The sequence below is a fragment of the Pundamilia nyererei genome, unplaced genomic scaffold (assembly GCF_000239375.1).
Source record: "Pundamilia nyererei isolate P.nyererei 1_Seehausen unplaced genomic scaffold, PunNye1.0 scaffold00006, whole genome shotgun sequence".
In the NCBI taxonomy this organism is placed as follows: domain Eukaryota; kingdom Metazoa; phylum Chordata; class Actinopteri; order Cichliformes; family Cichlidae; genus Pundamilia; species Pundamilia nyererei.
Genome location: NW_005187407.1, coordinates 7,046,362 through 7,067,056, shown reverse-complemented (window position 1 = coordinate 7,067,056; position 20,695 = coordinate 7,046,362). Strand labels below are relative to the sequence as shown.

General features: G+C 40.6%; 1 protein-coding gene across 5 annotated transcripts in view; it reads left to right on the top strand.

Moving 5' to 3' along the window:
- Positions 1-13,879, top strand: part of rhobtb4 (Rho related BTB domain containing 4) — a 38,947-nt gene extending 25,068 nt beyond the window's left edge. For all 5 annotated transcript variants that reach the window (XM_005722338.1, XM_005722337.1, XM_013914649.1 and 2 more), the window contains 8 exons: positions 135-320; positions 706-1,525; positions 1,706-1,925; positions 2,890-3,008; positions 7,340-7,490; positions 7,779-7,867; positions 8,018-8,123; positions 8,644-13,879. In XM_005722338.1, coding sequence (XP_005722395.1) covers positions 135-320; positions 706-1,525; positions 1,706-1,925; positions 2,890-3,008; positions 7,340-7,490; positions 7,779-7,867; positions 8,018-8,123; positions 8,644-8,822 — 1,870 coding nt within the window. In that variant the 3' untranslated portion in view covers positions 8,823-13,879. The remainder of the gene's footprint in view (positions 1-134; positions 321-705; positions 1,526-1,705; positions 1,926-2,889; positions 3,009-7,339; positions 7,491-7,778; positions 7,868-8,017; positions 8,124-8,643) is intronic.
- Positions 13,880-20,695: the final 6,816 nt, after the last annotated feature.

Sequence of the window (20,695 nt, the reverse complement as noted above, 5' to 3'; positions counted from 1 at the left end):
ATGCCATCAAAGACCACATGTCTTCTGATGACTGGCATCTTCTGCTCATGACATAACAAATCAGCCCTCCTCTCTTTTTGCCTTTTGAGAGATCACTGATATTCTTTTCACCCCTGCTCTCGCCACCCTTTTAGGTCTGATGTAGTGGTGCTTTGCTTCTCTCTGGCTAATCCCAATTCCCTGCGCCACGTCCGCACCATGTGGTTCCCGGAGATCAAGCACTTCTGTCCCCGGACGCCCATCATCCTGGTTGGTTGCCAGCTGGATCTGCGCTACGCCGACCTGGATGCTGTTAACCGGGCGCGCCGACCGCTAGCCAAGTGAGTTGCATTTTACATTAGGCATTAACAGACGGGTTTAGAGGGAACCTTGACCCTGTGGCTTCAGTGAGATGTGCATGTGATGTGCATGCCTGGTTAATCAGCAGCAGGAACTAAATCACCATAAATGAGGCAATTTTAATGCGTTTTTGCTTTGTGTTGTGAAGACAAGTTAAAACGGTTAAAACGGTCAATTTTCTGCTCTTTTGAAAAAGATTGGCTTGCACTGATGTCATCAGTGACATCATGTTAGCTGTTCTTAAAACTAGCACTGAGATGAATACCGCTTTCTTATAGCATTGTTTTGTGCACCTAATTATATTGCTTGCGGTTCTTTATCTGACTGCTGTCATCATTATGATTGTTATGTCTTTCTCACTCACAGACCCATCAAACCTACAGATATCCTTCCTCCAGAGAGAGGCCACGAGGTGGCAAAAGAACTTGGTATTCCCTACTATGAGACCAGCATCGTTGCCCAGTTCGGTGTCAAAGATGTTTTTGACAATGCAATCCGTGCTGCCCTTATCTCCCGTCGACATCTGCAGTTCTGGAAGTCGCACCTGAAGAAGGTCCAGAGGCCCCTCCTCCAGGCGCCATTCCTGCCTCCTCGGCCACCACGCCCCATAGTGGGCATCCCAGACCCGCCTCTAACAGATGGCGAGGGCCCCGACTCCCTTTTCTGTCAGCCACTGTGTGCTGATGTTCTTTTCCTTCTGCAAGGTGGCACTACTCGAGTTTTTGCACACAAAGTCTATCTGGCTACATCCTGCTCCAAGTTCTATGACCTCTTCACCCTTGATCTCGGTGGATCGTGTACCGGGCCATGGGGGGAGGAACAGGAGAGCAAGGAAAAATCGGAGAGCGGGGAGGAAGACGAGCAGAGCCGTAGAGGAGCCAAGGAGCAAGCTGGACGTACTAAGAGCCTAGATATTGATAAAGATGGGGTTGACGGAGGAGTGAGAGGCCTGAATCAACCCCAGCTGCGCCAGCAGGGCTCTTTGAGGACTTCCCAGAGTGATAATGCGCTTCCTTCTCGAGCCCAGTACTCCCTGGGAGCACTAGGGACTGGGCGAGCACTTTCAGGATGGGGAAGGGGGTTCTTGAGTGTTTGTTTGGAGCACATAGATGATCCCGTGACTGGACACCCACGACTCATGACTGTGGTAGCCATGGATGCACTTATACAGGAGGAGCCATTCAAGGTGATAAAGTTAAAACACTGTTACTGAGAAAATAATTTTATTGATCGGAATATGTGAGATATTCTGCACCATTATTTTAGTCTAAAGCCTTAGATAATCAAAAGAAGCAAAGAAACAAACAAAGCTTTCATCTTTCCAAAGCTCTGTATATTTGACCTCTCTGATTGGTTTTTGTTCTAGGCTGTGCTTCAGTACCTATACACCGGCAGTTTGGATGAGGGTCGAGGAGATCTGATGCAGGTCGCCACCATCGCGGAGCTACTTGAGGTGTTTGACCTGCGAATGATGGTGGCCAATGTTTTGAACAGAGAAAGCTTCATGAACCAGGAGATCACCAAGGCCTTCCACGTCCGCAGAGCCAACCGCATCAAGGAGTGTCTCAATAAGGGGACATTTGCTGGTAAACCACAATGCCATCTGCTCACTGGCTTGATGCTTTCAATAACACTGGTCTTTTTGTACTGTATATGCTTTCCATATATGCATCAGTATGTGTTTTTGTGTCTGTCTGTGTTTGGGTATACGTGTGTCTGTGTGGGGAAGAGAAGTGAATGAGGGTTACGAGAGGTTGTTGAGGAGACCATGTGACGAAGACAGGAAACAGCACTCTCTTTCATTCTCTGAAAATGTACACCCTGTGTTACATTTGGTCATTCTCTTTCCATGTAGTACTTGCTATGCAAAATGCATTCATATGTTTTTCAAAATCACAGTCAAAACATTTTGATGACAATGCTTCACATTGTTTTGTGTTGGGTGTTATGTGTATCCTGTATTTGTGTTGTGTTGTCGTCCCTCCCTCCTGAGCTGTTGTGTATGCATGTTGCCACAGTGTTTCCAGCTAATGGTGAACATCTGACATTTCTGACCAAAAAAAAAACAACCCTTGCTCAATTTCATTACTTTCTATACTGTTTGTGTCGTGTTCGTTATTAACATTAGTGGATCTAAGTTTTCAATAATCTAAAAATTGCAGAAATGTTCCCATGACTTATTAAATGTTCAATTAAAAACAGGTGTAGTTTAACATGTGGCACGTTAAGAACCGCAGTGGAGAAGCTAGTGTATTTTCATGTCACTTAAACATTTCCTCTATCAAATCTCTTGTTTGCACAGGATTTTTCTCTGTGATCCTTGCATCTACTCTCCTTCCCTTACTCTATGTCAAAAGCTGTTCTGTCCCCCCGTCAATTTATCTCTCTGTCTGTCTACCTGTGTCTTTGTGTGTGTCTGTCTGGCCTCCTGTCTGTCTCCGTGTGTCTTTGTGTGTGTCTGGGCGTCTGCCTTGTCCGTCTTTCCCCCTCTGTAGCTTGGGCTTCTGTGGCATACCACGAGATGAACGCTCTTTTCCGCCCCGGTTTTAGATGTGGTGTTCCGACTGGATGATGGTTGTCTCCCAGGCCACAAGCCCCTGCTTATCTCCAGCTGCGACTGGATGGCGGCCATGTTCCGTGGCTCTTTCATGGAAAGTTACATTGAGGAGGTGAGCTCAGACAAAGTGGGAAAAAGTCGAGGATGGAGTTACCTTTAAGTTTTGAGAAGGGATCGAGTGTCCGTGTCCTAAATCCTGCTAAATTCCCAGTAGTAACTCACAACTAGCAAGAAACGCTTTTAAGGCCACTTTGAAATGTTCCAAAACCTTTTAGATGAAATTGATTAGAAATTTTGTAAATGCCAGTTTATGGCTAATAGCATGACTAATATTAAATAATTTATGTTTATAATAACAGGGTATTTATGTGTGTACCAAAGCCCATTTGTAGCAGATATGATCCAACAACCTTTAAATGGATAAGCTCTCTAGAAAAGAGATGCAAAGAACACTTGAGCTATATTAGATATTTCTTTTTCTTTTATTTTTTAGAAACTTTTGAAAACCAGCTTTATTATGCTATCTTAGCCATGCTATCAGATTGCCCTACAAACCTTTTACTTACTTGTAGATGTGGTTGAAACTCTTTACGGCTCATGAGAATTGACCTACATAATAATTCACACGTCCGCACCTCCGTATACACAAATTTCCTGCACATGAGTACTGCTTGGCTTATCCCAACTCATATACAAGCATTATTATTTGCCATAAAATGTAATGATTTGCACTGATTATATTAGAGCTGGCTATTTATGTCTATAGCCTGTATACATAAAAACAAATATGCAGTCATACAAAGACACAGACGTGAACTTTTTGAGTCTGACTTCCTGTTTTTTGTGGTTTGACGCAAACCACAGCGTATCGTGTTGTGTCAATAGGTTGAAGGCTCACATTTTGCACTAACTCTTCTCATCTTCTATCAACTCAGTGACAGCCTTTAACTTGCTCTCTGGTTATGTGAGCCCCAGGGAAATTCTGATAAAAAATTTTCTGGGTAGTAAAATTTAGTCAGACTTCTTGTGCTGCAATCACCCGAGGTTTAGCTTCAGGAGGTTACTGGGTGCAGGATGTGTCTGACATAACCAGAGAGGAAGTTAAAGGCTGTCACTGAGTTGATACTCCTCGGACAGTGTTGCTGAACCAGATCCCACTGGGTATGGTTACTCTCAAGGTCAGCAGGTTTAGGTTACCCAATCCCCTGGAAGTTCTGGAAGTTTTCTGGAACTGAAGCAATTGGTAAAGATAAAGCTGTGGTCAAGAAAAGCATTGCTTTTTTTGTTGTTTGCACATGCAGATGGATGGGATTTCTTTCTGGAACACACCACATGAGTCTGTGTGCAAAAACAACCATTGCAGCTATTGTTTTCACTAGTGAAAACAGGACATCGGGATCAGTGAGGGGACGCAGTGTTTGCTGCTGGTGGTGGGCTGCTGGTGTCTATGGTTACACTAAACAGTTCATGTTAATGGCATGAGGCTGGCAGCACGTAGAGGACAGGTGGTCTGGACACAAAGATTCAAAGCCTGACCGGACAATGATGCTGTCAGCAATTTTGTTTATGAACAGCTGTTTTGTTTTGTTTTATTTTATTTTATTTTATTTGCTTGCTGATTTGCTTTATCTTAAATACATGTTGTTGTTTACTCCTAATTTGTAAGCTGTTGTTTATCTCACCAGGATGGTGCACTTCTTGCTTTGCTTGCTGACTTTTAAAGTTGCTTCTTTCAAATTTGCTACAAGACCATAAGTTACCATGCTCTAATGTGTCTTACTTCCTGTGAGCTGCGCATATGAAGTGAATGCTAAACCACACTATTAAAAACCCCAAACACTGGTCTTTAAATAGAAGCAGAACTTTAAGAGCTTGACACAATACAACTGCTCAACCCTGAAACAGCAGATGATCTAGCTTTAGTCACATCGTCCTGAACATTGAGCACATTTGACATACGTATTAACATGATGTGATATTTTTATAAAAATGAATTTAAAAATCTGAATATGACAAGAAAGAATCTGATTAATCTGGTGATAATACATTATCGTTATCCAAAAACAATTTATATTTCAAACTTAGGTAATGCACAATGCACATTTATTAGCATCTACTAGATACATTTTATACAGGCAATACATTGCTAATAAACAGCCTTATCATGTTACCATCACATTAGTTTGAAGTAAGTATTTTATATATTTGTGAAATGTATATAAATTAATAATCCCTAACTCTAAGTGGGAGAGCATCATGTGATTAGAGATGTGTTTCTCTATTTTTATGCCCATGGCACACTTCCCTCTCTGTATTTTTGTGCTCACACATTTCGGTGTTCATGCTGCACTGCGATTGCACAGCTATTCTTGACTTGTGCAGAGCAGCATTAAGTTGAGTCTCACAAAAAAATGTGCTTAAAATCCCCATCACTTTTTGTGGCATTGGTTTTAGTATAACATTGGTACAATGATTTCATACATTAAGGATTTTCTTTTCTTTGTGAATTCAAAGGTGATCTGGGTGTAATTTTCTCTATTGTGTACTGTTCAAAAGGCACAAGTCAAAAGACACCTCTTGTGGTTTGCTGTGTCTGTGGATAGACCGCTGATTGTGTCATGGTACACCCATGGATTACTTACTAGGTGTGTGTCTGTGGTTTTGTGTTCACCCTGGGAGTGCGTATCCTGGTGGAGTATTACATGTTGAGAAAAGACTAGTCTATCAAGTGTGAGAGCCTCTGCAGCTCTGTCATACTCCTTTTTTTTTTTTAACTGTGAGCAAAAAATTTCTCCCTTTTAACCCTTTTCTGTCACATTTATGGTGATGCTGCACGCTGTTTTTTCCTGACTACCTTTTTGTATATAACAGGAAGAGTAGGGTTGAAATTATGCCTGAATGTGTCATTTGCACTTTTATTTTTAGTCATTGCAGCTTTGCAAGTAATTGCAAATTTCACTAAACTTACAAATGAACAGTTATGATGGCAAGAGTAGAGCCGACAGATCGTACTCATACATTTTCGGAACCTGTGACTTTGTCCATCTATTAATTCTTCCTGATCCAGCTGGGACGCCACCCATAGCTCTACGCTGTGTCTTTTTTTATCATAACGACAGGTCACACTAAGCTGACATTCTCCTAATTGGCTATAGGAGTGAAGGGTGGTGAGTGCCTCAGTGGGTACACTGAGGCAGAGTGCTCCTGAAGAGGTCAGGTTATCACTCTCATAATCCTTCCTCCTGTCCTTCCCAGGCTTAGACGGTCATCTAGTTTGTGGATCTGGTTATAGCCTTGCAGTAATTAAGATGTTTTGCTTTTATGTGTTTGTTTACCACCCAAAAGTGGTGGAGGAGGAGCATGGTCAGGTCTAAGTGATGTTATGGCAGCGTCAGTGTCAATATGGCTGAACATTTTACTTAACCCTTAAGAAAAAGACTCCATATCCATATCCCAACTATAAACATTAGCCTAAAGTATCTTGTTTTTTAGGCTGCTTTTTAAGTGTGAGAATCTGGAGTGCTATTTTTTCTCATTATTAGCTTAACTTGTTGATAACAGTTAGTAGATAAAATGTCATAGATTATTTTATCATTAGAACAGAGTGTGGCTAAATGAGATGAACTACATAGTATATCTCTTTGACGAACGCTGCCACAGTCTGTCTCATCTGTGTCAGTGTCTTAGTCTGCACATTGAGGCTAGGTTTGTGTTTTCCCTGTGCACCACATTGCACGGCTGTATGTATGTGGGGTTTATCTGGATTTAGCCCTATTGCTTACATCACGAGCCAGATAGAGCCCTCATGTGAGCCAAGATCAAAGGGAATGCGAACAGTATGTCCTCTGCCCTTTACCTCCAGATACCTACAGCGCTGCTTTCATTGGTATTACTGAAACCTTACCCTTTACTAAACATTACAATCCACATGTCAGAATTTGCCAACATGTTTTTTTGTCGTAACACAAAAATTGTAAGTTCAGAAGACACATACAAATATGCAGTGTTTTTTGACATAAGGACCACTCATGTGAGGATATGTCAGCTGTCCCCAACCTTTTTTGCGCCACAGACAGGTTTATGCCCTACAATATTTTCACGGACCGGCCTTTAAGGTGTCGCGGATAAATACAACAAAATAAAACTAGTACCGGTACCGAAAAAAAGAAGATTTATTCATAACACACGTGAAAAGACCCAGGAAAACCGAGTTAACGATAAAAACGATAACAAAATAACGCTGAAAACCGATAAAAACCCTGAAAACTATACATTTCACACCTGAGCCTCAGCTCTCGCGGCCCGGTACCAAACGACTCACGGACCGGTACTGGGGTTGGGGACCGCTGGGATATATCTAATGAAAATGAATGTCTGCAATGCATTTTTTATATCTCATGCCTTGTTTTTGATCTGTTTACCCTTTATATGATAAATTTCCAGGTCTCCATCCCTAACACCAGTACAGCCTGTATGCGAGGGGTGCTGGAGTTCCTGTACTGTGGCCTCCTGACGCCTTGTCCTGGTCTGGAGCCCATGGAACTAATCGTTCTGGCCAACCGTCTCTGTTTGCCACGTCTCGTCGCCCTCACCGGTAGGGATCCTTTCTGTCATATTGAGAGCACAGGAAGGAACGTCCTCTCATTTAAATATCATGTTCTCACTTCATGTGACAGAACATGCGTTTGATAGTGTTTTATCACTTGCACTTTGCTCCTTTTATCAGTGACTCTGTAACATTTTTACGTATAGCCTTCTGTTTGCATCTAGTGCAGATTTAAAGACTAAGAATTTAGGACTGGGAGAAAAGATATCCATGTGCAAGTGCTGCATGCAAATGGGAAATACTGACATGATTGTTTCCATTTTTATGCATTTTCAGAGCAGCACGCTGTGGATGAGCTTCTCCGACTGGCAGTGAAAGGAATTGACATTGATGGGCAGGTGTTGGCTTACCTTGAACTTGCACAGGTCTGTCCTTTAAATAACAAATTATTTATAATTCATTAATGACGCTGAATTACTTTTATTTTTGCTAAAGGGGGAATCCATATTTTTATAGTGATGCTATTTTTTTCAGCTCTGTAACTCCTCATTTCTTCTCTGCTCCTCTTTTTGCAGTTCCACAACGCAAAGCAGCTATCAGCTTGGTGTCTCCATCACATCTGTACTAATTATAACAGCATCTGCCGCAAGTTTCCCAAAGATATGAAGGCCATATCTCCAGGTAAAGAATAAACTGCCTCCCTCAAATCCCTTTTAGACACGTAGCTTTTCTCTCAGTGAAAAAAGTAGGGACCTTATTTTGCTTTGCAGTGCTACAAGAATGTACATTTTCTGGGTTAAACACACTGCTAATGGACTGCAACACAGTGTGACTTGATCATCACAAACATTTGGTTGGAGTGGGAGGGCTGAAATATTTTTTTGTCTGGATAAGCACTGAGGCTGCATACCTACTGTTTTTTTTGACGAAGAAAACGTTTTCAGTCAGTTATATCACAATTAAAATAATTTCTTTTTAAAAGGATTTGAATGCCAAACCAAAGTTTTGTGTTATTTCCGTACTGAATGAATGAAACCAATTAAATGAAACAATGTCCATTTATTCAGAAAAGGTGATCTCGACCACTCTTTAATTCCATCAGCGCACATCTTGAAATGACACAGAGAGTTTTCATGTTGCTTTTTTTCTGCAGTGACTTTTTCTTTTCATGCCTTTTTTTTTTTTGCTCTGCTCTCTGCAGAAAACCAGAGGCACTTTGAGAAGCAGCGCTGGCCACCGGTGTGGTTCCTGAAGGAAGAGGATCGCTACCTGCGCTCCCAGAAGGAACGTGAACGTGAAGAAGAGATCTTGCGCAAGCAACACACCAAAAGGGGCTGGTGTTTCTGGAGGCATCCATCCTCCTCTCCACATGTCTCTTAAAGCGCCCCAACCTGGAAAGTTGCACCTCCCCATCCACCTCCACACATATAGAGGAGAATTACCCCGAACCCCTCTATTAGTGGATAAATGACCCTCAGAGCTAATATGCCTGGATGTCAGCATGTTTGGGGGAATGTATGTGCCTCTTTATAAGTGTGGGTGACCACACAAATGCATTTTGCTATCCTGTGTGACACGTGTGGATTCAACTCATGGGTATGTGCATGGAGGTGTGATTGTATGTGTGCGGTATATTGTGATCGAGTGATGCTTCCAAGTTGAGTGCTTCCCAAACGCCCTGTTTGATAATGGCCTGAGGTTGCAGTGCAGCCCCTTTTGTCCCTCCAGAAGAGCTCGGTCCCTCCACCAGCACTCACAGTGTCTAAGCCGCGTGAGTGATTGGACTGGGAGCAAGGGCTCTCTATTTCTCTCAGTCTCCATCCTTCACATTGACCTTAATGACTATTACACATTGACCACTGCGGCTTCTCTTGGGGGAGCTTACCTCTGCCTTCACTTCTATACAGACTGTTAGCATGCACACACAGACCTATGCCCATTTTCCACCCCCTTAAAAAAACCAGCACTGTATTCCCAGGAATTGACACTGACAATGTAATTATTATTCCAACATTGTTTTTTTTGTTGTTTTTTTTTTAATGTTTGGCGCCTTCTAGGAAACTTTTATCAGGTGAAATGGCGCATACTACTTCCAGGAAGCTGATGATTGCCGTCACAACCACACGAGATGTGATTGTAAATCTAGAGCCGAGGTTTGCTGGCAAGGGGGAACTCTAAAACAATTAGTACGTTAAAATGCTCCTGTCAAGAGGATTGACCATAGCCTTCGGTGATCCCGAAGTGGTGGTTCTTGGTGTTTATCACCCACCCGTGCACTTCCCAATCCTTTGCTGCGCACACCAAGCCACAAAAAAACAACAAAAACTAAACAAAAAGCTCGAAACCCTCGAATGACCACAGCAGTGATAGGGGCAAAGAGGGCCAGCCTTACTTGATACCTCCGCCATGGAGGAATGATGGATTCAGTATTAAACAACTGCGCTTGTAACGTCCACGACCACTATGTTACACTGAAGCACCTCAGCCAGCCTGCCTTTATACCCCTACACCACTAGGGGCAGCACTGCTCAGGGCCCTGACACTATCTTTCACACTAATGGATTTTAGGCCTGTGTCTTCTGCACTATACTTTCATTTGATGAGATTGCCAGTATAACTTCAATCCTTGCAGTGTTAAAAAAAACAAAACTTCAGCACCTGCAGTGTTATTAGTGCATTTATAACAAAACAACAACTATATATCACCAGATTTATTAATACCAAAGCTGTGATTCTTCTTCTTCTATTTATTTCTGCCTCCTTCCTGCCTTTCTTTCTTTTTTCTTTTTCTTTTTCAGGAAGAAGGGATGTAAGAGAGAAGTGAAAGTGATTGTAGGAGAAGAAGAAGGCAGAAAAATATTTGAATCCTTTGGATGGGTGGTGTTTCTAATCTGTGGTGTCAGGAGAAAAACCGTCACTTCTGAACATTGCCTTCCGTTTCTGTTGCTCAATTTGAAAATGGTGCTGAAGACACAGTAAGACGGTGTTCGGAAGAACACACTCAAGAACCTGTGTATTTTTTTTGTGTTTACCTGCAAAGAGAATGGAGAAATTTAAGGAGGGGTTTTAAATTTTGACATAGGAGCATTTTAACCCTTATTGTTTCTTCTTCCTTTACTAACAGTCTGTAAGAGGTCATAATAGGTCATTGATATTTAGATTGTGTGGTTTGTCTGATTTAACCCACAGCAGTTACAAACCTTTTTTTTGCTGCTTTCTGATTCAAAAACAACGTGATCTACGTTGCTTCGTTAATCAAGATTGAATTCGGAGGCGTGATCGTTGTTTCAAGAAACTTTTCAGTATATTGCTGCGTATGAGAGCAAATCTGATTTTCCTGTTGAGGGTGCTAATTTTGTCAGGCTTTCGTACTGATTGTGGAGGGAAAAAAAGAAAAAAGATGTGTTGATGAATTTCTATTAGCACGTTGTTCTATTTGTGGGTTTGCGCCCCTCAGCTTTACCCAGGCACTAGATAGATAGATTGTGTGAGACATCTGGTCTGTTCTACCGTGCAAAGTCATTGTCAGCTCCTGAAGTAGAAGTTGAGTAGGGCCTCATGAGACTCAAGTGCAAACTGAGCTGTTTCATCTCCAGAAAGAGTGAAATTGAGCATATTTCAGTCAGGATTACACATATCCTGAATAAATTCATAGATAGTTAAAAATATCCCAATGCATGGCTTTGAGAACTTAGAAAAGAGACCTGAAGAAGAGGAAAGACTGTTTTTGATTAACTTACTTTTAAGTTTCTCATAGAATCTTTTTGTCTTAATGGTGTTAATGGTTAGTATGTCCCCATTAAGCCTATCTTGGTCCAGGTGCCTTATAGATGGACAAAACTGGAAACTAAAGTGGGATTTTAGCAGCTTCTTAGTTTAAAGCTGCAGACTGGTTCTGCAGTCAGCGACATGAAGGACACTGTAGACAATGGCCATGATCATAACTGTAAAATTTTCTGTGGTGATCCTTCATGCATCTTCAGCTATTATTCTTATTGAAGGATTTTTAAGACGATTGCCTGTGCAAAATCCTTTGGCCTTCTGTTTACTTCATGCAGACAAATGGCCTTTTAAATGTTTTTTTAGTATAGTAGAATATGCTGGCCTTAGAGTAAGGTGTTTTCTCTGAATCGGGACTCACGTCATGGTTACGTTTTTTTCCACTGACCAGATGACTGAGTGGTAGCAACAACACCAATTGCATTATAACTTCCAAACCACTGTTTTTGAGAAAGCAAAGCTTTTTATTAATTAGCGCTGGCTGGCCTGTGCGCTGGGAGGGTGCAACCACTTTTGGAGTGAAGTTAATTTCTGGCCTACCCTTGTCATTACAATGACATTTGAGTTGGAATGCACTTTTTCGTGTGTCTATACTATACCTCTTTTTTTCTGCACTTAGCATGGATTGATCCTTGTGTAAGATTGTTTGTAAACCTGAAGATTGTAGCATGACTTTTCCACTCAAGTCTTTCAAATCCTCCACATCTCAGTGACGAGATGGACGACACAACTTCTTCAGCTTCTTTAAGGTCTTGTACGCATTAAACTCCACAGTAGCTCTTTTCCTCGCTATGTGGCTTTATGCACATGCCCTTTTGGCTAAATTAACTCTGCACAGCTGAAGGTAGCATCCAGCTCTAAATGATACACTACACAGGTTAGCGTGATAAAATAATGCAGAGGATCTGTTCCTGTGGTGCAGTGTTACAGCTCTCCATGTGTGCTGTTACTGTAGTTACTAAACTTAATGAAGCTTGTTTCTGTCATTTTTTTTTCTTTAATCTTGAAAAAAAGAAAGAGAGCAGTTGAAATCAAGGATTTATAATCCAGTGTAAGAATATGATGCTAAACGGCTGAAAGCCAAGAGTAATGTTTGGATTTAGTTTGCATGTAATGACAGAGGAATTGTATAAGGCATGATGCATGTTTCAGCAGTTAGATATATGTTACATATACAGCAGTTTCTTAATTTTTGTTGTTGTCACTCTGTTTGGGAGATCACAACGCTGAAGGTTGACAGGGTTGTGGGAAATGTATAAAATAGAAATCATAAAAAACACTAATATTGATAACAGTAATTATATTTGAAAGCTAATTTGGGGTGACAGGGCATCGAGAAAGGGAGCATCAGGCCAGAGGCAGTTGAGAGAGGGAGTGATGGAGAGCCAAAACTCTAAGCTTTGTTCATTTTATTTAGCTCAACATTTGCCCAACACTGACTCCTACAGGCAAAAGTTATGTGTTGTCACACTGGCGGTAGAGTTTCTTTGTATTGTCGTGATCTCTCTATCTATCTTGATCACAGTGTATTTACTGTCACATTTTCCTCTGCTATTTGAGATGGAGCAGTTCTTCCCTCCTTGCAGACCTGAGCTCCCTATTTTAATGTAACACCTGGTGATGGAGAGAACACTTTTTGGGAGGGATTGGGGTTTTGTTGTTGTTGTTGTTGTTGTTGTTGTTTTTGGTGTCTGGTGTCTCTCTCCTCCTGTGCCTTTAGTGAATTTTCACTCTTTTAGCTCTGTTCAGGCTGACGGCACAGCACTTACAGCCTCCCGGGCACAAAGTAAAGTCAGTTAAGCCAAGAAGTAACACACATGTGAACGCAGAAATAAATGTAGGTTGATATGCAGCATCTTAGAGCTTATGTGGAGTGACCTATGTTTCTTTAATGTTATTATTCAGGCAAAAAGTAGTTACAGTCTATTGGAGTCAATTCTTCCAGTGATTACATACAGAGCTTTTCAAGTTCTCTAAGTGACGTCATCAAAAGCTACACAGCGGATGACATAAATAAACCAAGAAACCCAGCAAACCAGCAATTTAGAGTAACGTTTCCTTTTCAGGTGCCTGCACATTTTATTATGTAGCCGACTATTATGTGTCTGATGAGTATGCTGTCCATATATATATATACACACACCAGTTTTTATTGATCCAAATCAAAATATCATTTAATTTTCCATTTCTCTACTTAATCTTTGTCTTTAAGACAAATTCTGTAGTGCACTCTATTGCTTCCACTATTTCAGTATCCTTTTATTTGGGGAACTGCATCTGTGAATGATTGATTGGATTGAAGGCAGATGTTAGCTGTGACATCTGTATTATTCTGCATTATGCTTTAATGAAGGTAGGTACTCTCCAAAGTACAATAAAGTGTTGTAAATTTAATACACGTCCCAGCTGGACATAACCTGTCATCTTCTAACTACTCATCACACTGTATCTCTTCATTAGATTCATGTATAAGAAAAGAGAGGTGTTCATATAGAGAGACATGGTGTGATTAACCCCCTGGTCTATACTGTAACTTGTGGATCATATATACTGTATAGTATTGTCATGCACTTTTGTTTCCATCGACTCAAACGACTTAATAACATGTACTGCGTACGTTATTGTGTTTATTACAATAAAAGGCAAAAGAAAGAGCACACCACACTCACAAACTATTAAGGGCTTTCAAATTTTTTTTTACAACAATCAGAATGTTTTGCTGCTTTTGCAAAAAATGTTTTGAAATGAAAATTTTGTAATATTTTTGAACCACTGTGATTTGTATAAAAAATAAATTCAAAAAGAAATGTAGAGAAAAGGGTTTTTTTTCTTTTTTGCCATTTCAGTATTTTAATGTTTGACATGAATTTTATTAAAACTATTAATCTTTTGCTGTTTCCTGGAATGGACGTCATTGTGGGTCTTTCTTTTTTTAGTTTGTTTGTTCTCATGATAAAGCTCCTCAGTGGATTTCCAACATAAAGAGGATTTCTTTTCTATTAAGATTCTGTAATAACAAGACTGACAGAAAGATAGTGTATTGGGATTTTCCCAAAAACCATATCTTCAGAGAATTGTCCCGGAAAGAGAAAATATCCAGTCAGTGGCAGTTCTCTAGGTAAAAACTAATTTGTCACCCATAACTCTTTATGTCAGAAGTCAGAGGACAATGGACCGGCTGCTTTGAACTGATAGGAAGGAAAGTGTAATTTTTGAAATTACCACTAATTATAACCAAGTTACACAGGAGAGCATCTCTGAACACAAAACATATGATGGGCTATGGCAGCAGAAGCCCACACCCAGTGTCAATCCTTTCAGCTAAGAGCTGCCACAGTTTGCACCTGCTCATAGCAGTTTATAAAAATGTTGCCTGGTGTGAGTTTCAGTTTCTGCTATGACATTCAGGACAGCAGCTGGACCTTCAGCTAGCAGACACACAGCGCGACAAGCTGCACACAAACCGTTTGCGTGTTTCCAACACTTTTTGAATCTATGCCGCAAATGGAGGTCCAGCTCCGAACCAACAAAGTAAAAATAAACTGGCTGGTACCACTATAACTGAAGCCTTTATTTAAACAGTGAGAGTTGTCCTCAAATGAGAATGAGTGATAAAAAAAACATCATTTGAAAACAAGCTGATGGCCATTTCTTTTAAATTTTTACAATCATCTGTTTCAAGGAGGAATACGTCATAGTGCTCATAGTATTAACTAATCTGATGCCCAGTGTATTATTAAATACATAAATAGTGCTGGGGCTGGAGTAACACGGTTTTCCGCTTTTCTGTGATGTGATGTTCCCACTGTAAAGCTTTATTTTGAGGAAGCAGAGTTCCAGTATTCTGTTTCCAAGTGTTCAGACCTTTCCTGCCTGTATTTTAAAACCAATGCGCTATGATATAGATAAATGACCACTAGAGTAAATTCTAGGAATTTTGCATTATTAAATTTGAAAAAGCAAAACAAAACAAACCTTAAGCCGTTCTCTCACCTTTTCTATATTATCTTTGGCTTTGTTTGAACGTCAGTTTGGTGCATATGTGCCACCTAGTGGAAAGAAATAAATGCACAGGTTTATTAGAAGAAGACACAATACCTCGAAAAGAAATAGGTATGTGTTAAAAAGAAGTCAACCGAAAAGCAATAAAATTGTTTTGTGTCTCGAATGAGCCGTAAACTTTATAATCAAGAAAAATAGATGTGGCTGCTGTCTGGAGTTTCTGGCACAATCTTCCATGTGTCGGCTGATCCCAGCTCTTTCTGAAGCAAGGCCTTCATGATGTCACGGCTAAATTTAGTCCAATAAATACCTGAAATTCTGTCCAACATCCAATCATTATCTTAAGTCTTTTTGTGTCTTTAAAGTGTTCTATGAAAGAAAGACTGAATCAGCAGTTGTCATTAAGCGAACCCCTGAACAAGCATCATCAAGATCAAGATGATGCGAGCTGAGGTTTTTAATAACGTCTGGTTAGGGATCACAGTAAGCCACAGAAACTCGAGGCTGCCACAGAAACGCGTTTAGCGATTTGGCTGATGATCTTTAACTTTCGTGACAAGAGGACGTGGTGATTGCAGGGAGCGAAATTTCCACATCCATTTGCACTCCTGATCTGTGCCTGCGTGAGTGCGTGCAAGTCACAATCACAGCCTTTTAAAACTCACCAGTCAAGCTGTCTACCAACAAATTTTAACAGCCAATGACGTGTATCAGTTCTCCTTTCATCTTCTTATAAAACGAAGGAACTTATGAGCTTTTTGCAGCAGCAACCTCAACCTCCACGGTCACCAGCATCAATCTGAACACTGATTACAGACCTTTAATGCCGTGTCAGTTGTGGGCTGTGTTCATATTTCCCACAAACTTTGCCCCTGCTTTTGCACCACAGCATCACTGAGCACTACTTTAGAGTCACAGACGTGTGCTGACATCACCACATCTGGCTCTCATTTCCTTGGCTTCTCTTGCAGCAGATAAGATGAGATGTATTTAAAGCACAATGCCTTGTTGTTCAGCGGAGAAGAGCACAAACTGATTGACTTGGGTCTTCACCTCAACTGCTAGTGGACCAAAGGTTAAAACACACTTTTATAAACTGATCATATGCATATGCAAACTGTGTCTAAAGTTTGCAGACAAGTGACTTCACTTTTTCAGTCTTTTGTTGACCCCTTGTCAACTTCTTTGAGACATGTTGCTGCTAATATGGTTCACGAAAAAGTCAAATGCATCAGTGGAAACATTTGATATGTTTTTATGTTCTATTGTGAATCAAATGTGGGTGTTGGGGCTTTTAAGCTTTTAAATATTCAATGACACACTTACATTATTATCTCACTTACATTACATTACGATTTTATTTTTTTTAATGCAGAAAACCTTTACTACCAAATGTACTTAATTTACTTACAATGATTGAGTGATGGCACATTCCTTATTTTGCCCTCCTCAGAGTATGTTTCATTTATATGATGTTTGTCTAGTTCTCCCCAAGGTCTGCTTCTCAGACAAAACTCCCACCCCCTCCCAAATTCCTAAACACATCTTCAAATCAGGGGCTCTCAAAGCAAATTTCATGAAACCTATATCATTCTCACACTGTCGACGAACTTAAGAGCTATTTTATTTCGGCAAGCAGTCATGGAAATCAATTTTAAACACAAATGTATGTTCTCTATATAGTCCTGCAAAGCCCTGTCATTTGTTTAGGCTTGACATACAGTACTGTCCAAAAGTCATAAGCCACTGTTGATTCTTTAGATTTTGGTCCCAAAATGTTTCTTTTGATGATCTATGATTCATCCAAAGTGAGAAAAGACACCTGACTCAAGGGATGAACCAGTTCTGTGTCCACGGATAGCAGACAACTTAGCAAACAACCACCGTGAAATTGTATCTTTGGGCATTTTGTTAGTAGCAACTTGACACAAAGACACCTCAGCTTCAGAGAAATAAAATCGCATTTTTGCACTAACAGGGTGATTCACAAAGACCTATTATCCAGAAATTTGGGCTATCTTGGTAAATGAGGACAACAGAAGAAGTAGCAGCCCTAATAAATATATATATATGTACAGCAGATGAACAGTTTCCACAGTAGACAGTTGCATCTAACCCTTCAGTTCAATCATCTGCTGTTCACTGAAGTATGGTCAGTGAAATGGTCTCGCTGGAAGGACGTGTGTCAAGAAGCCATTCTTGGGGATTTTTGAGGAAGCCATTCTTCATTAACATCAGCCTGGAGAACTATTCCCAAACACGTCTCAAAGAAACTACACGAGAGCTCAGAGTTCAAGTGAAAAATAAAAGTGGTCATATCAAACATTGACTTTCAAGTTTGTTAGAATTGTATCAATTCTGTTTTTCTTCATATATACCATATTTTTATGTATGCATAGACACGTTTTATTAAATTGCTGCATTGCAAAATTAAAAGAAATAAGCTGTGGTACATGATTTTTGCACAGTGCTGTATTTCAGTTAGGTAAGGTAATGTTGAACCGACGAAGAAGTCTGACTCTTATTCCTAATGAGACAAAGTAAAGAGAAAATAGCAGGTCAATATGGAAAATCGCTTGTTTTAAGCCTTTGCAAAAGTGACAATGTGATTTAGAACTGAACAAAACACGTGCATGGACATTTAGATTCATGCACACATTTGTGTTCACACTGAAGCCCAGGGGAAAGATATCTCAAGGTTGTTGTGAAGGCGCATAGTTGAGTAGTGACCTCAGCTTGAAGCCCAAAGAGAAGACATCCAGATTCACAGAACACGTGCCGAGCTCTGGCTCTACTATTGTCGCTTCTTCTCAGACAAACAACAAGTGCATTTGCTGAAAACACTCCATCTTTTCTTTTGTTTCCAACTTCTACCTGGCTCAGTCATTTACTTAGCTCGTAAAACTCGCCAGGCACCTGAATCAACCTCACTTATCTTTTCATGTTACACCATGTTGGAGTTCAGCTTTTAGATATATGCATGTGCCTCACTGACATATCACTTAGTATGACCTTTGTAACTTTTACTCAGTTCCACTCATCACTGCAATTCGTGAGCCTCACCTATGTTCACCTCAAAAATGAGCAAAACTGAAACGAAATACTGAAATGATCATTGCTATTGCAAGAAGAGGTGAGACAGAGATTCTAAATTGTCGTGTATCCGCTGTAATAATAAAATAATAAGTAGAATTGGAATAAGCATAAGAATACATGATAACCTATTAATGCAGTAATTCAAGCACATTCGAGTACCTGATGAACACTTATCAGACATCCTTTGAAGATGTGAAGCATTTGTCAGAGAAGAAGACGAACTTCTTAAACAACTTTGCATGGACAAGCTTAATACACTTAATGATTTGCATAGAAAATAGGATCATATTCAGCAAGGTCTGACTTGTATGAAATATAGTGCAATAGGGAAGTTAAAAGGTTGGAGACATGCCTGCAGCTCTTATTGTATAAAAGTACATTTACAACACAAGGCTGTATTTATGACATGAACAGACGATTTAAAATCATTGCAAGTGTACAGACACTAATAATCTGGCAGCACGCTATCGCACATGAGTGGGCATGCAGGTCCTTACCTCTAAAAGTCTTCCGTCACCGCTAATGCGAAACATGTTACTCCTGAAGTGTAGAAAAAAACGGGTGGAAAAAAGCTCAAGCTGTGACCCCTTAACTCCAAATGCATCTCTGACCTTTTCACACCGTCCATCGGGTCGAAGGACGCATAAACCTGCCACGCAAGCATTGATGCACTCCAGGAGAGATTTGAAGCTATCCTTGACTACGTGTAATAAACTCTGCTTTTTCGTGGCAGAAATTTGTTTTGCTTTCTGTGTTATGCAATTATAAGCTAGTGGAAGAGTCACTGATTTCACAAAAGAAAGAGACACATCTATGAGTGGATTCTGAATTAAAGACTAATGTAAGAAACTCATAGAGGATGTTTTTCTGACTGGGCCACTCAGCACTTTGTCACTCACACTTAAACTATTAGTTTAAGGAAACCAGTGGGTTTAAACTTTGTCAGGAAAGCAGGAAACTGAACAAAAGGTCTGTCACAACTGGATAAGAAGTTTCAGTAAAAGAAGAGAAAATCCCCATTAGCTGTTACGCACACACGCACACACGCACACACACACATGCAAATCCCCACTGGACATAGAATCATCTCCAACAACAGCTGCCTCCGCACCCAAGCAGAGGAAATGCCAAGGTTTTCTGAACTGGAGCATAACAGCATTGCAGTTCACATCCACACTGAAGAGTTGAAAGGCTGGACGGGCAGGAGAGCCTCTAATAGCAGGAAGTTGTAACAATAATAGTGGTATGGCGATGTCACGGCCCCTGTCCTTGTGTCATGCAAATTCTAGCCAAAAAAGCTGAGTTTGAGTGTGCTGCTTGCTGTGGGCTTACCAGACGCAGGGTTTGTAGGGAGATCATTTCAAAAAAAGTGACAGAGTGACATTTCACAGTTAAAAAGTATCATATCTATTGTGTATCAGTACTTCAGCGTTTATTCAAATGATGGCAACATCACAAAGCTATTCTCTATCAAACATGTGTGCAGTTGTCTCTCATCTATATGCTTAATGTTATAGACCTATTAACTGCTTCTCTGACTGTAAAGCAAAGTTTATACCCCAAGAGATGAAACTGGAAACATTTTGCCTTACAGGGAAGTTTTTTCATCAGTGATAGCAGTGACTGTGTCAGTATTCTCAAAAGGATTACTCAGCCATTCCAGGTCTAACCTTAGCAGTGAATAACACTGCAAAGCATATTAAATGTTAGGGGGGGAAACATGACACAAAGTTGAAATTTATGTGGTCATACCTAACCTGAGCCTGACACATCAGAACATAAAAACCTGTGACTTTTATCCTCTGCATCTGTCCTGGATTACTTAAGAATGACTGCTAAGTAAATTAAAGAGCTCAGGAACATTCCCATAATCCAAGATCTTAAACTCCTGTGCCACTGACCCAAAGGCAAATACCACTGTGTGAATGTGTGTGCGTGCACATCCATTTGTGTGTTTGCATGTTAAGAGGGAGTGCCTTAGAGTTCACAGCTTGTGTAAGTGTGCATGTGGGAGCCTGTGCATGAATGCATGGCAGTGTGTGTATTTACGAGCTCGTGGACAGTTTATGTGCGTATGTGAGTGTGTGCGTCCCTGCTTGGGCTGCAGCTGAACAGGCCCCCAGCAGCTAAATACTTAAACAGTCTCCTCTGCTTTTTTGTGTGGATTACACAGTGTAATCCACAGCCTGCTTCACACTTGGCTCCCATGAAATTGTTCCTTCTTTGGCTTATTGAGAGATTGCCTTCACTGTAAAATGCTTCTGCGGAGTTTGCCAAGGACCAGAGGTGTCCGATTCACAAGAATCAGAGACAAAGAGAGAGTGACAGATCCAAGGCTGCTGCACTCTCCCATAGCCCCTCTAAACATCAGAAAT